Here is a 14357-nt window from a genome sequence, read left to right on the forward strand (position 1 = left end):
AGAATCATTCAATTGGACAACTGCCCTTTCTTCTCATTGAATGAATCTTAAAATGACAAGTTTTTAGCACATCTGCACACAACGCTGAGCTATTCCAACAGCATCCATTTCTACCTTTGGTGTAACAGCACAAAATTTATACAAACCAAGCTGCTGTACTGTCCCTAGTGCTGCCTTAAGTTTTAGCTTTTATATTTTTTAGATTCTGTACTGTATTAGTGTATAACTCTGAACTCTATATAGAGTCTTAGCAAGTTCTCTTCATGTTTTTGCCAGACTAAACAATCCTTCTGGGCCTGGAAACCAAAGTCACACCAGCTCAGGCCCTGAAAAGTATAAACAAAAGTGAATTGGGGGGAGAAGCAAACCAGGGGGATATGACTTCATTACCAGAAGCTGTAATTGGACAATTAACCTCTGATAGGCAAACAGACCAAACTTTTATCTGTCTGAAAAACTCGTGAGCATCGTCCATCTCGGCTGGAGCCCGAGGTGTATCTGTTGAAGTCTTTTTAATAAATACCCACTTTATTCCCTAACTCTGCCTAAGTAGCCTCTGCAGGCATCACCTGCAGGCTGCTGACAGACCTGAGCAAGCTGGGGGGGATCTCTGGCACCACCACCCTGCGCCTCCAGGCCTGCAGGTCCCTCTCTGTGGCCATCTGGCTGCGCGGGGCGTTCTGGTGCATCTGCCGCACGCCCTCCACCTGCCCGCTGCGCCTCAGCCCGATGTTGGGTGGGGACTGGATGTCCAAACTCGGCCTCCTGAAAGCTGAAACACACACATCAAAAGGGTTTTGTCACGCTGTAGGGAACTGGAAGCTCGTTGCTTCTTGTTGCAAGATTAAAATAAAGAGTAATGGCCAAGTATTTATCTCTAAGTATGTGATTTGTGGCCTTCAGGGGATTATGTGTGTTGTAGAAACCACAGAGATTACACAAAGGATTTTTTAAATGGTTATTTCTGCCACTATTTTCACAGAATCAGAATCACAGAGTTATTCAGGCTGAAAAGACCTCCAAGATCCAGCATTTGATCAATCACCACGTTGTCAACCGGACCAGAACACTGAGTGCCATATTCCAGTGGTTTCCCAAACACCTCACAGTGAAATGAACCACGGTGTGGCTCTTCTGAACTATTTCAGACAGCTCTGAGGCCAGTGAGGCTCTGAAAAGCACTCTTCCTAGAGCTGAGTGCACATAATTAAATATATAATTTTGTAAGAAAATACATATTTTTCCACCTATATTATATACTTACATAATTAAAACTACAAAGACACAGCTTAGCAAAGTGTCCTGTTTAAATCTGTAAAGAAGTTTGAATAATGGCACAATACTTACTTTGCAAAAAGTATGGAAAGAAAAAATAACTTATGCAAACTTTCGCAAAACATTCTATTTTATATATTTGGCAAGTTATTAATGACATTTTCCTTTAAAAGTGAAAGGCTTTGTAATTTAATCACAGGAACAGCAGTGTTTTAATGAATAAAAATAATCAGGTATCACAATGTTAAAGGAATCTCAGTCCCCAAAACTACTCTGAAATTAAAATCTGTCTTGGTGTTTCACACAGCACAATAAAAACAGATACCGAACAATTACTAAGGAATTTATGAGTAGTCCTCACCTCTCCTGGGTGTTCCCTCCCCGTTTTGGGGGCCACTTGGAGCAGATTCTTGATCAGCTCCAGTTCTCTGATCCTGTTCCAGCTGCAGCTGTCTGATCATCCCATCCAGGATGCTGGGCTCCAAGCCTGGCTCATCCTGGTCAACAGTCTGCTGGCCAATCACCTGCTCAACGACTTCTCCATCACCTTGCAAGTGTAAAACAGATCAAATTAATGAACTTATTCCAATTATTAATTCCAAGTAAGACATTTATGGAATGTACAATCAAATGGTTTGTGAATGTCACTGCCCACAGAAAAGAACTGCAACAGCCATTTTAACAACTGATTTTTTTTTTACTTGTTTAAATTGTATTCACTGTAGGACCTTCCAGCATCTTTAGTTTACATAAACACAAAATATCAAGGGAAAAAAACGGTTTTTTAAAATTGCTGATGTCCCCTTGGCAACTAGTACATAACCTACTCCTGAATGTAGAGCTTTAGTGATATCCTTACTTGTTGCTACATATCCAAGCTGAGGAATCAAATGTTCATCTGCACAATTCTCTCTTCCTGGCACCAATCTTTGATATTTTGTTGGATGAGGGTTTCCATCCACATCCACTAAGAAGGGAGGGGGCATGAGGTGAGGGGCCTGCTGGGTCTGCTCGTCCAGCACGTAGTTGTTGGAGTCTCGGATCAGCGGCCGATAGTCCGTGTGGAAGAACATCTGATCAGGGATCTAAAAGGAAATTTTATTTTTATGTTAGCAATTTGGAAAAAAGAATATGCTAAAGAACAAGCACTAAAGTCTCTAAAATCTACTTTAAAGTAAAAGAAAAAGTTCCCAATTAGGAGATTTATGTTTAACTTCAGTTAAGCTGAATGGGTGTTGCAGTACTGTAACTTTTGATAGTGCTTCGGCAGATAAAATTCTTCCAGAACACAAAAGCTGAGGTAACTTAATGCAAAAGGACTGGTTTACACTTAAAAGTATTTATCTGTCATTCTGCATTTTCCCCCTACAATTATCAGAATCACAGAATATTCACAATTAGAAGGGATCACCAAGTCCAACTCCTGACTGAGTGGCCCCTAAGTTTCCTTGTAAGGAAATCTTTGGCTAAAGCTCAACATCAGCTCTCAAAATAAAGTTTTCCTAATCATGATTTCTTTCTTCATCTACAAGCTTTTTTTTCTACAACTGAAAGTCTGCTGAGTCCATGAAGCTGAAGGAAAATGGTTACATAACTATTAGATCACAGGCAGAATTTGCTTCCAGCAGTGATGGGAAAGATGAAGGGAACAAGTTTCAATTTCAGCTGAGAATGTAAAGCAAGGAAAAAATAATTCTTTAAGAAGACACACATGGAACTAGAATTGCAACCTGACAAATGTAGAGAAGTGAAGAAAAGAGTAAATGTGCATTAATAAAAACAAAAAGGAAGCAGGCTAACAAATTCAAAAGTTTAGTATAGGATAAATTCAGACATTTATCCTCCTCACATTTTTCTAAATTTCAAAAACCACAGAGTTGGATCAATAATTTACTTTTGCTTAATTTAATCAACTACAGTGAATTTGGGCTTGAGTGAGGAAAGGCCTAAAGAACTGCAAGATAAACCAGCAGAAACTGGAAACAGAAGCATTTTTGAGGTTGAACAATTAATGTGAATTAGCAGTCTCCAAGATGAAAATGTATTCCAGGAGCATTTTTGGGAGCTACTCCCATGGGTATGTTAAGACATTGTTTTTTTTCTCCTGTGACAGGATCATATAAGCAAGACAATTTACAGACATCAAGGAATCCATTATATTTAGATCCTCTAACCACACAAATTATTTTTTACACATGAACCTTTAAATTATTTCATGTAATAATCTAATCTCAGTTAGAAACTTGATACAGAGATCTGATAAAAAGCTGAACTTACCTTTTCATAAGGCCTGCTACAGCCAAAGCCAAATATCAGCAGATGCCCATGAGAATCTGTGCATGCAAAATGCTGCCCATCTGGTGAAAATTTACAGTCAAAAACAGCTCCATGTCCCTGGCCTTCAATCTGGATTGAAGGAAAAAAAAATTCAAGATTACTTGATCATTTTTTCAGAGGAAACCATAAGCACCAAAAATTAATTGCTCTATCAAAAGCCATCATGCATTTCCTTAAATACTTCCATTAAGGCACTGATAATTTTGTTACTTCAGTATGTTTCTTTTCCCCTTGAATTTAAGTCCTGAATGAATTCTAAAAGGTGCACTAGAGGGTATGGAAAGCTACTGTTCAGTGAATAAAATGAAGAAATAAACATGTTTTTCTGAGGCTTTTTAGCTGTCAGCATACTGCTTGAAATAAACTGGAGCTAATACAGATTGGTTTTGTTCAACAACTTTCTAGACAAACCCAAAGAATTTAATAACTTTAAAAGATTTTATTTTAAAAATAAAAAAAAGCTCTTTGCTGTTGACCGACCAGGAAAAAAAGGATAAAAAATTTATATGAACATGAGATCAGAACTTGAGTCTCACAGAAAATAACCTAATTTAAAGTGTTAACAATGAGCTGTCAAATGGAGCCCTCAAACACTGTGCTAATGGATATTAAGATTATCATTTTTAAGACTGGAAAACACAAGTATCTGTCCACAAGTGTCTTGAAACAATGGCCTAAAACAGAGCCTATGAGATGGCACCTCAGCTGAGGAAAATAATTAATATGAATAAAGTACACAATGATCTTAAATAACAAAGAGTGGAAAATCTGCAATAATCAAGAAATTCTAAGGGAAAAAGCTCTAAGGTAAAAAAAATAATTACTACATTTTGCTAGTTAAGGTTTTTCTGTTTAGTTATTTGTTTTGGGTTTTTTTTTGTTTGGTTTTTTTTTTTTTTTTTCCCCTGAAGGTGCAGGGGTGTGAGTGTTGGTGCCAATTGCTTAAGCTTGTAGGACAGTGCTGTGTGCTGAGAACAAATTTAAAAACAAAGAGAATAAAGTTTAAAGAAGCTCTTACCATGTTAAAATAATGCTTTGTTTTGGTGCCTTTGGTGATGTCCCATATGAAGATGTTGCCATCGTGACCCGCAGACAGCATTATCCTGCAGTCAAAGGGATGGGTCTCCAAGACAAACACCTCGTCTGCATGGCCCTGCCATTGAAAATTGCACATCACAGGGAAACAAGGAAAATCCACATCAGCAGGATATGCACAACACAGCCCAAAGCCCCTGCTGTCCCCTCTGTAAAATTAAACCCCAGGCAGCCACAAAGATTTGAACATTCGAAAGGTAAAAATTTTCTAGATTCAAGCAAGAGCTGCAGAAATATGAAGCTTTTGTCAAAGGATCCATGGGCAATTTACTGTACAAAAATCTTATTTATTCCACATTTATTTTTTCTATTATTTACAGAGAAAGTCCAAAGCAGAAGGAAGCAGCAAATTTTGATTACAAGAATTCCAAGGAACACCACACTTGCTGTACCATCCACACAGAGCTTTCAAGACCAATCAGCTCTAATTATAAATTCAGCATGCACATGTCACTGCAATTCCAGGAAAATATTCCAAAAGCAAGGAAATTTCCATACCACCAAGTCATGGAGCAATTGCCCTGTACTGGAGTTCCAAACTTTGAGCAGGTGATTATTCACAGCCGTAACAACGTAGTTGTCATTTTGGTTCCAAGCTATCATGGTTACTTTAGGCTTCATGAATTTGTCTTCTTCTGCACAAGTGTCACTGTTTTTAAAAAGTCAAACAGGTCAGAGATGTGTTTTATATTTTAATTATCTCTTTTTTATATGAAAACACAGTAACCTGTTTTCCTGTGTTAACAATCAGACAACAGTAAGGAAGAGAAGAATTAAATTTGGGTTGAAACTTTGACCACAAAAACCCCTTCATTTAAAGCAAATCTGGATTTTTAAATTTTAAAGGACTTGATAATGTCTTTCCCATTTGAGAGGCAAGGCAAAAAGGCTTTCCTTTTCCATGGAATCTTGGCTCCTCTACATTGAGAGTCCTAACATAAATCCTTTAAAATTTTGGACTTTTTACAGTCAGCTTTTCCAACTAACTGATTCCCAAGCCAATCTCTACATTAGCTAAGCATTTTTTAATGAGTCCCAACAGAAATACAGTAATACAAAATACATTTTGTTTTAATCTCAATCTATTTCCTTATTCTCTCCCCAAAATACATTTATAAGATACTCTAACACTGTCCTTCAGCCTTTTAGTGAAGCAAAGAAATAAGTTTTCCCTGAAACATTTTCACATGGGATTATCTTTGTTCCACTTCAAGCAGAGGCCTCTTACAAAGATTCAACTATAAAACCACAGTAAAATCTCAAATATTAATGACTCCTCCTTGGTAAAATCAGGTTTCTTTCATGGTTTTTTTCATCACAGGAAAAGCCTGAAATCACCGTCCAATCAAGTCATGTACCCAAGATTTGGCTTTTCATTTAATCACCTACAAATCATTTAATTAAAATCTCATTTAATCACCTGGATTAATTTCTGTTCAGAGTCTGTGGAAACTTTCTGACCTTGTGTACTCCTGTAAACTATTCCCCCTTCAGGTTTACCCAACACCACGTAATACCCTGATTTTTATCTCTAGTAACATTAAGACTGGGTGCCACCAACATTTCATCAATTCACTTTTTTAAAAGCAGAAAATGGGAATAAGCAGCAAGATGAGTCCTTGAGGAAAGCCACTTATTCCATGTCACAGCCTCTCCTGCAAATAGGTCACCACCTACTTGATTTTTACTACTCTAAAAATATTTCTCCCATGACACACCAGGTGTCAGACTAAAACCCAGATAGAAAAGGTGGGTTCTTGCTGTTCACTTTTTCCCCTGAAACGAGGCAAGAAAATTCATTTGGTAGAGTGTATTTGAGAGCTTTATGAACATTTAGGAATCTATGAAAGCACAGACTCCAACTCAGCAATTATTACACCACCAGAACACCCAACTCACCCCCTCCCCAGACCAAACAACTTGACCAGAATGTTGCTCTCACTCTCACATTTGAGTAATTGAGTTTTTCAATCTTTCTGAATTTACACAAAAGAAGCCAAGAGATGAACACTTCACCTACCCCAGCAGTCGATCAGACATATCCAATAAAATGCTCCTCCACTCTGCCTGCTCAAAACGCCAGATCCGAGCAGTCCCATCTCTGCTGCCGCTTATGAACCTGAAAAAGTATGAAAAATTAATTCATTTATCTTCAAAAAAAATTTTCTTTACAGTATGTTTAGAGTTACACACCACCACAACACAAATTCTGCAGTTTTCGACAACTGAAATCTTCAGTTTGTGTTCAAGAGAATTCTTTCCATAAACTTTCATTCCAGAAAACTGGGAAAGAATTTTTATGAACTGGGAAACTGAATAAAGTCCTCAAAACATGAAAAACAGAGAAGCAAGTTCCAAAGTTTAACTCAATTCAAAAATTCATCCTCAGCTCCTCCTCAGCACAGGATTTTAATGTATTTTATGTAATTGCAGAGTTTCAGATACTGAAGTAGAGAAATGAACAAATCAGATGAAAAGGTTTTAATTTATTTTTAACCATTTTCACTGCATTTTTCTATTTCCTATACAATACTCAGTGAAACTGGAAAGAAAGGAGGAGGAAAAAGAGGCCACAAGCACACTGGGTACATAAAAAAGTGGTAAAATTCCTCCAGGTAAATAAAACCCCAGCCAGGCCAAAAATATCATCTAAGGTAGATGAACAGAAAGCTGGAACAGCTGGAGCTTAATTATGCTCAAAAATTTCCTGAGTTCTAAATAAGTAGATTTTTCTTACTCGGAACATCCAGTAATAGAGTCTTAATTCCAAAATTATGTATTTTTTGTCCATACTTCAGCATCTTTCAACATACCTGTCCCCACCATTAGAAAACTGAATGCTGTCAACTTTGTCCTGTAAGAAAAAGTAGAGTTTGTTAGAAATTTTATTTTTGAAACAGGAAGTATTTGACAATTCTGAGTTTAATAAAATCTGAAATACTGAAAGAAAAAAAAAAAAAAGTTATGTGATTTCTAAGAGTTTTAACTGCAAGGCAAACCAAGTCCAGACACTTCCCAGAACTCTCTAACTATTAATTTATTTAAAATGTATCTTTTAAAAACGGCTTGAATTAAACATGAAGGTTTAACAGACTAAATAACCTGGTTGACAACTGAATCATATTTAAATATATTTCCAATACTGTAAATCAACTACAGTGGTGAGGAACCTGCTGTTCCTACTCCTACTTACACTTCCCTTAAAAATAAATAATTGTTTGGGTTTTTATCACAATAAAAACTGCAGGAAAAGTAGAGACCACAATTAATGTCTTAAGAGTGGAAAAGTCTCCTCTACATAAAAAATAAGTGCTGATCAAACCTTATCAATGCAACAAAAATAAAGTCAGATTTTGTAGTAGAGGAAATATTATTGTGAACAAAATTAATTAACAGCATTGCTAAAAAACCACTTATAAAATCACCTTGTGACTACAATGATGCTTCAAATGACTAATTAACTAATTACTTACAGCATGACTTTCCAATTCAGCTATTTTCTCAGGTGTTTCAGAGCCAAAAAAATACATTCTGATGACGTGGTCAGTGCTGCCAGTTGCTAAAAACATACCACCTGTAAAAAAAAAAATCAAGCAATAATTAACCTGCTATGGAAGAAATTAAAACAGGTCACCAGCATTTCTCAGAGGCCTGGTTTAAATAAAAAAAAACAACCCACAGCTATTTGAAAAATGGCACATTTTTAATGCTCTTCCACTGACACACATATGTGGAAGGAAATCCCTTTCTTGCCCCAGAAAGTGTTCTTGGTCACAGTAAAAATAAATTAACGTTATAAAGATTTTAGGGGCATCACAGTGGAACTTTTAACACTAAATTGCACAGAGAAGCCTTCAATAGTGGGGAATATGGTTCTGGATAATCAGAATTATGTAGATGATTCTCACTGTAGTCTGTGCTTCATTTGTGCAAGTGAACAGCATCAAAATTAGGTTGAAATGTTGAGTAAACCAGTCAAGTGAAGCACACTAGCATTTAGCTGTGGCGGCAGAAATTCCAAGTTCTGCCTCTAAGTGCTGTCAAAAAAAAAAAACCAAACCCAAACAAGTTAAATGTTAAAAACACCTCCCAACACAAGCCAGGGCTCTGTCCTGACAATATAAACAAGCTACACTTTGATTTGCTTTTTATTTTTGAAATTTACACGAACTGTGTAAAAGAAAACAACAAGCCAGGACTGAGGCACATTAAAGACACATCTCTGGTTCCTTGAAAGAGGAAGATCTCTATGAGCACCCCTGGCACTGGATCAGAAACTCCTCCTGGCAGGAACCACTTCCACTGCTGCTGACTGTGGGATGTCAGAGAACCCCTTCTGCCAATCCTTGACATGGCACGAAAGGATTAAGGAAAAATTAAAAATCCAGTGAAAATGGAGAGAAATTATTAGGTGACTTTTACTCCTGTGCAATCAACAATGTCTTCAACAGTCTTTCACTGTTAGCTAAGGGAAGGCCCATGATTTAATTATGCCACAGCTAACAGTGCACAACTGTGCAATTATTTACTCACAACTGCAGGTTTTGTCCGTTTTAAAGATGTCACAATCAAGTATTACAAGAGAGAAAAGAAGAAATCACGAGGCTGAACTCCACCTGACTTACCCACACTGAAGGAAGAACAAAGCATCTGAACCCCTGGTCTGGGCTTCTCTGTGAACTTCACTGGCTTGGTGCTTAAAAAGAAAAGATGTTTGAAATAGGCCACAACACCCAAAACTTGGCTCTTAGCAACATTTCGAAACATAAAGGGATGTTTCTTCAAACAGGGATCATTTTATACCAACTACCATGATGTGGCACAACATCAGACACACACTAATCATCCTAGAGCTCTTTTTGGTAGTAATTAATTATTTTTGGGTACAAACAAAGAGTAATCAGACATTGAATATTTCAAACTATCCTGAACATAGATATCCTGAATGCAAGTTCTTTAAGAAACATCCTAAAACTACAGGACTGCTGGAAAACCAACTCCATCACCAAGTTCTATTAGACTTTCCAACATACTTGCATTTCCAGCCATTCCTGTTGTCCTACATTTGTACTTTTAGTGAAGAAAGAGATTAATATACTTCCCAACTGATCTCCCAAGTCAGTGAAACAACACTAATTTGTAAAGGATATAGTTGGTGATGGTACTTTAAAATAACTATGGACTACATGATTTGCACAGCATTTTCATAACCACAAAAACTCAGTGGGGTGAAAAGCACCTGAACTTATTCTCCTCAAGCCTAGGATGGCACAAAGGTTAATCAGGAAACCATTCACATACTTGAATTTCATGGAATCTGTATCCCACTGCCAGAAGCAAACAGTTCCATCCACCCCAGTGGAGACCATGTACCGCAGGGAGCCTTTCACCATGGGACTGAACTGCAGAGAGGAGAGAAAAAAAACCACACAAGAGCACAGATTTAAGAATCGTTCGTGAATTTCTGAAAAAGTTAATGTAAAAGCTCTATTTATTTTGGATTTTCTGCCTCCAACTGCTGGTAGCTCATTTTTAGTGTTTACAAAGTAACACCTCCCCTACTTTTAAGATAAGTTCGTGGTCTGTGTTTCAATTACTGCGTCAAAAAAAAACCCAATTCCTTCAGTGGTTTGGGTTTGGTCTTTTCAGTGACCACAATCATCCACTGAAAATCCTGTCAGTGAATGAAATAATGAGCACAGCAGACTGAAAAAAGGGAAGCTTGAACAGACAGGTGTAGTTTAAAAATAATTAAGCAGAGCATGAGATATGAGAGAGCTTGAATGTGTAACTTAGCAACAAAAGTAATTTTATAAGAATTTATGGGAATTCCTCAGAAATAGTTCAATACATGGGATTTATTGCTTTACACAGAACCACCCTTCAGAAAAACTTCACAGACACAACTTGTTTAAACTGTTTAGCAATTATTATCATCGGAAAGTTGTATAAATTGTACTTATTGCAATTATGGTATTATTAAGAAAGCTTAAATTAAAAATTCCACACACTACAATAAAAGAAGCACCACAAGCATTTAGACATTAAAAACCAACCAAACTAAAAAATGCAATGAATGCCACAGAAAGTGCAGGTATGAAGATTACTCTCTGAGGCAGCATTTTTGAGAAAAAAATGCAGAATTATCTGTTTGTACTGAGCTCCACAAGCCACTCTTCACCCCTCAAGACAAGCTGTTGGTCTCACTGGGAAACACTCCAAACCTGGATAATGAGCTTCTAATTTCTGTGTTAATTAAGGAATTAAAGGCCAAAACCAGACTGAATCCAAAGGACCACCAAGAGCTCACCGTGTATCAAATCACTTTCAAATTTAAATACACATTTCACCTTTGTCCTTCTGAAAAATCTCCTATTTTTGAGATTAAAACAAATGAGCACATCCCAAAAGTTGTAGGAATAATATACTGCATCAGAACATATTCACACAAAACAGCAAATCATGTTTCCAGTAAGAGACAACAGAAGGACATGATATTTCACAGAAATTCCCTTTTGTTCCAACAACTCAAGTATTCTAGGCAGTGATCTTTAAGTGAAAAAGAATTCCTGTCATTATCTTCATTTAAACAGGTAGGAATTCAAGAGTGACAAGGAATTTACTTGTTTTTGAGCAGGTTTATCCTGTGACTTGACATGAATATTTACACATTCAGATTTCACTACTCCCATAGGCAGCCAGAGAGAAATAATTTCAGTTTTTAATATGCAGAAACACTTCAAAAGCCCCGTACCTGCAGTGAGCTGATGGACCCTGTGTGCCCGTGGAGGACAGCAACTGGTGCACAAGTCCTCAGACACCACACTCGGATCATCTTGTCACAGCTGCCAGCTGCAATCAGGGTGTTCTCATAGTTCACAGCCATGTCAGAAATCTCTGCTGAATGTCCTCGTAAGGTGGCAAATAATCTGCCATTGTGAGTGGACCAGATCTTCACCAGACAGTCATCTGAGCCCTAGAGAGAAATAATCATTAAGGACAACTTCTGACATGCTTCTGACCTTTAATTACAGCAAATTGTTCCACTTGAGCACAGCGAGGGAGCTTCATTTTACCAGCATTGATATTTATCTCCAGAAATTTTAGCACAACACCCATTTCCAAGCTTGTATCATCTAAAACTATATTCAGAGTTGGATGTAATTCATCAACTTACAGTAAATATTCTGTGTCCAGTCCTGTCAAATGCAACACAATATACAGAAGAGAGATGGCCAAGGATCCTCCTGTGCATCTTGACATGCTGGTACATACTTCCTGGGAATGAAGTGCTGAACTTGGCATATCCAGTTAATTGCTTTGCTCGATGCACCTCCACTAGAACACAGAAGAATCATGTCATGTTTCACACATGTCTGTTCTAAAACTTGGGTTTATTCAACAGCCATTAATATTAAAAAGCGACTGGAAATTACTTTCAGATTTCATAAAGTCAAGTTTTGTGGTATCTGCAATTTTTTTCTGTGTGTAAAAACAGTATTTGAGAGCAGTGGGGAGAGGTGAGAGGAGCTTACCAAGATTTGGTGGGGTGCCATAGTTGACAGGCATTTCAGGGGGTCTGCCTCGATGGAGAGCAGCAAATGCAGAGCCCTTCCAAACTGTGTTCCTGCAATCTGCAAAAACAGTTGGAAGTTCATCACAAGTATTTGTTATAAATGCCAAGAGAGCTGCAGTTCCAAAACACAGCAAAGAGCCCATCTAGACTGGTCTCAAACACAGGACTGAGCCCACCAAAAAAAAAAAAAAAAAAAAAAAGGCGCCAACTGGCCCAAAACTTCTTACAAACAGTGAAGAGATAAAGAGAAAAATCCATTTAATAGTAACAGGAGAAAAAAACCCAACACAGACAACCATCAAACTTTGAAAATTACTTCTAAATGATGGTACCCTCGCAGTTCACATGACACAAAACTGAAATTTCAACTGATTTTTAATATTTTCCTGAGCACTTATACAGGAGTCCAATGAGTAGCTACTAACACGAAGCTATTTAATGAGATGATCTCAAGAACCTTTCAGTAACTAAAAGGGATTTACAAGAAAGCTGGAGAGGAATTTTTCCACAAAGGCTTGGAGTGAAAGGACAAAGGGGAACAGCCTCAGAGGACAGGTTTAGATGGGATGTTTGGAAGGAATTGTTCCCTGGGAGAGTGGACAGGCCCTGGGATGGAATTCCCAGATTTGCTGTGGCTGCCCCTGGATCCCTGGCAGTGCCCAAGGCCAGGTTGGACACTGGGGCTTGGAGCAGCCTGGGACAGTGGGAGGTGTCCCTGCCCATGGCACTGGATGGTTTTTAAGGTCCCTTCCAACCCAAACTATTCTGGCATTCCAAGAGGTCGTTTCCAAACTGTCAGTTCTGCCTTTCTCACATTATTCCCCAAATCCTAACTCTGTACACATGACAATGTATCACACCCACTTCAAACAAAGAACAGATCCTACCTTTTGCTGTCCGGAGCAGGGACTGTCTCCCTGCCCCGAGTAAGGAATTCACTCTGGAAATGCTGGGTGGGATCTCCTTATCCAGGATAGGGCCAATACGTTTGCAAATTTGTAATAAATGATCTGGAGCCACATGTTTGTTGGACAGCACCTGACAGAAATTCAAGGTTTAAAAGTAAGGATGGTACAACCCAGAACAGATTAATCTAAAAGCATCAATATGTACAGCTATATTTTGATATATTTTTTTTTAAAGTTCAACTTTCAAAGAAAAATCAATTCTGTTAAGCTCTGATCTAGTAAATTCAGTGGGTACTCTGCAAGCTAGGGAGAGCTGTAGTAAAAATAACTGGAGTGAAGTTGCTCACTGCATATCAGTGTTTTATTACTGGAAGTTTGCAGGAATCACCCCTGTGGCACCAGCTTGTGAGGCACCTACACTGAGTGTCTTTGCCCAACTCACACTATTATTTGTACTAAAAATAAGAAATAAAATTCAAACCCTCCTAACTCAAGATCACAGAAAATGCGGTTGCAATCAAGCACAAGAATTTATGCAGCTACTACCTGTACTTGTTCAGTGAACTGCAAACCAGCAGGTTTGAGTACAATCTCTCTGGAAACAGTTTCCTTGAAGAACCAGTACTACACAGCCCAAGTCTGCCCTACTTCCTTAAACCAAAGGCTCAAACCCGTCATCCCTATGCTCAGGAATGATCCCACACTATCTGCATCAAGCAACCTAAAAAAAAATACTCCCCCACACACACACTCAGATGTCTCAGCCAAGAACAGATGTGTGAGGGTTTTGATTATTTTTCCCCTCGCCTTTTCTTTCTGGGAGTTCAAACTAAAAAAATCCTTATTCTTATCCACCACAATAATGCAGAAGTTAAAGACACAAAGTAAGAGTTTAAACAGCTTTGAGCAGAGCAAACCATCAGAAGCTGCTGGGGAGGTCTGAAGCAGCTGGGACTGACAGCCCCATGCTTCCCCCAGTGTGACCTGGCCATGAACAAACCAGTCAGCCCCAGCTGCTCCTGGAGCAGCCAGAGAATTCCCAGCCAATCCATTCAGGAGAAGCTCAGGGCCACACCAGCTCAGGTATGTGGCCTCTTGCCCAGGTAACTGAGAACACAGGCAGAACGAGCTCGTGCTGCTGATGCTGCTCCCTTGGCTGAATGACT

General features: G+C 38.3%; 1 protein-coding gene across 1 annotated transcript in view; it reads right to left on the bottom strand.

The window, feature by feature from the left end:
- BRWD1 (bromodomain and WD repeat domain containing 1) overlaps positions 1 to 14357 on the bottom strand; it is a 41621-nt gene that overhangs the window by 24574 nt on the left and 2690 nt on the right. The window contains exons 5-19 of the mRNA XM_083854528.1: positions 13171 to 13321; positions 12243 to 12341; positions 11885 to 12045; positions 11462 to 11683; positions 10009 to 10109; positions 9333 to 9403; positions 8181 to 8281; positions 7521 to 7561; positions 6728 to 6826; positions 5206 to 5356; positions 4631 to 4765; positions 3553 to 3681; positions 2135 to 2360; positions 1637 to 1822; positions 589 to 772 (exon numbers count right to left, since the gene is read on the bottom strand). Coding sequence (XP_083710654.1) covers positions 589 to 772; positions 1637 to 1822; positions 2135 to 2360; positions 3553 to 3681; positions 4631 to 4765; positions 5206 to 5356; positions 6728 to 6826; positions 7521 to 7561; positions 8181 to 8281; positions 9333 to 9403; positions 10009 to 10109; positions 11462 to 11683; positions 11885 to 12045; positions 12243 to 12341; positions 13171 to 13321 — 2057 coding nt within the window. The remainder of the gene's footprint in view (positions 1 to 588; positions 773 to 1636; positions 1823 to 2134; positions 2361 to 3552; positions 3682 to 4630; positions 4766 to 5205; positions 5357 to 6727; positions 6827 to 7520; positions 7562 to 8180; positions 8282 to 9332; positions 9404 to 10008; positions 10110 to 11461; positions 11684 to 11884; positions 12046 to 12242; positions 12342 to 13170; positions 13322 to 14357) is intronic.

Source organism: Zosterops lateralis (assembly GCF_965231275.1).
Source record: "Zosterops lateralis genome assembly, chromosome: 2".
NCBI lineage: Eukaryota > Metazoa > Chordata > Aves > Passeriformes > Zosteropidae > Zosterops > Zosterops lateralis.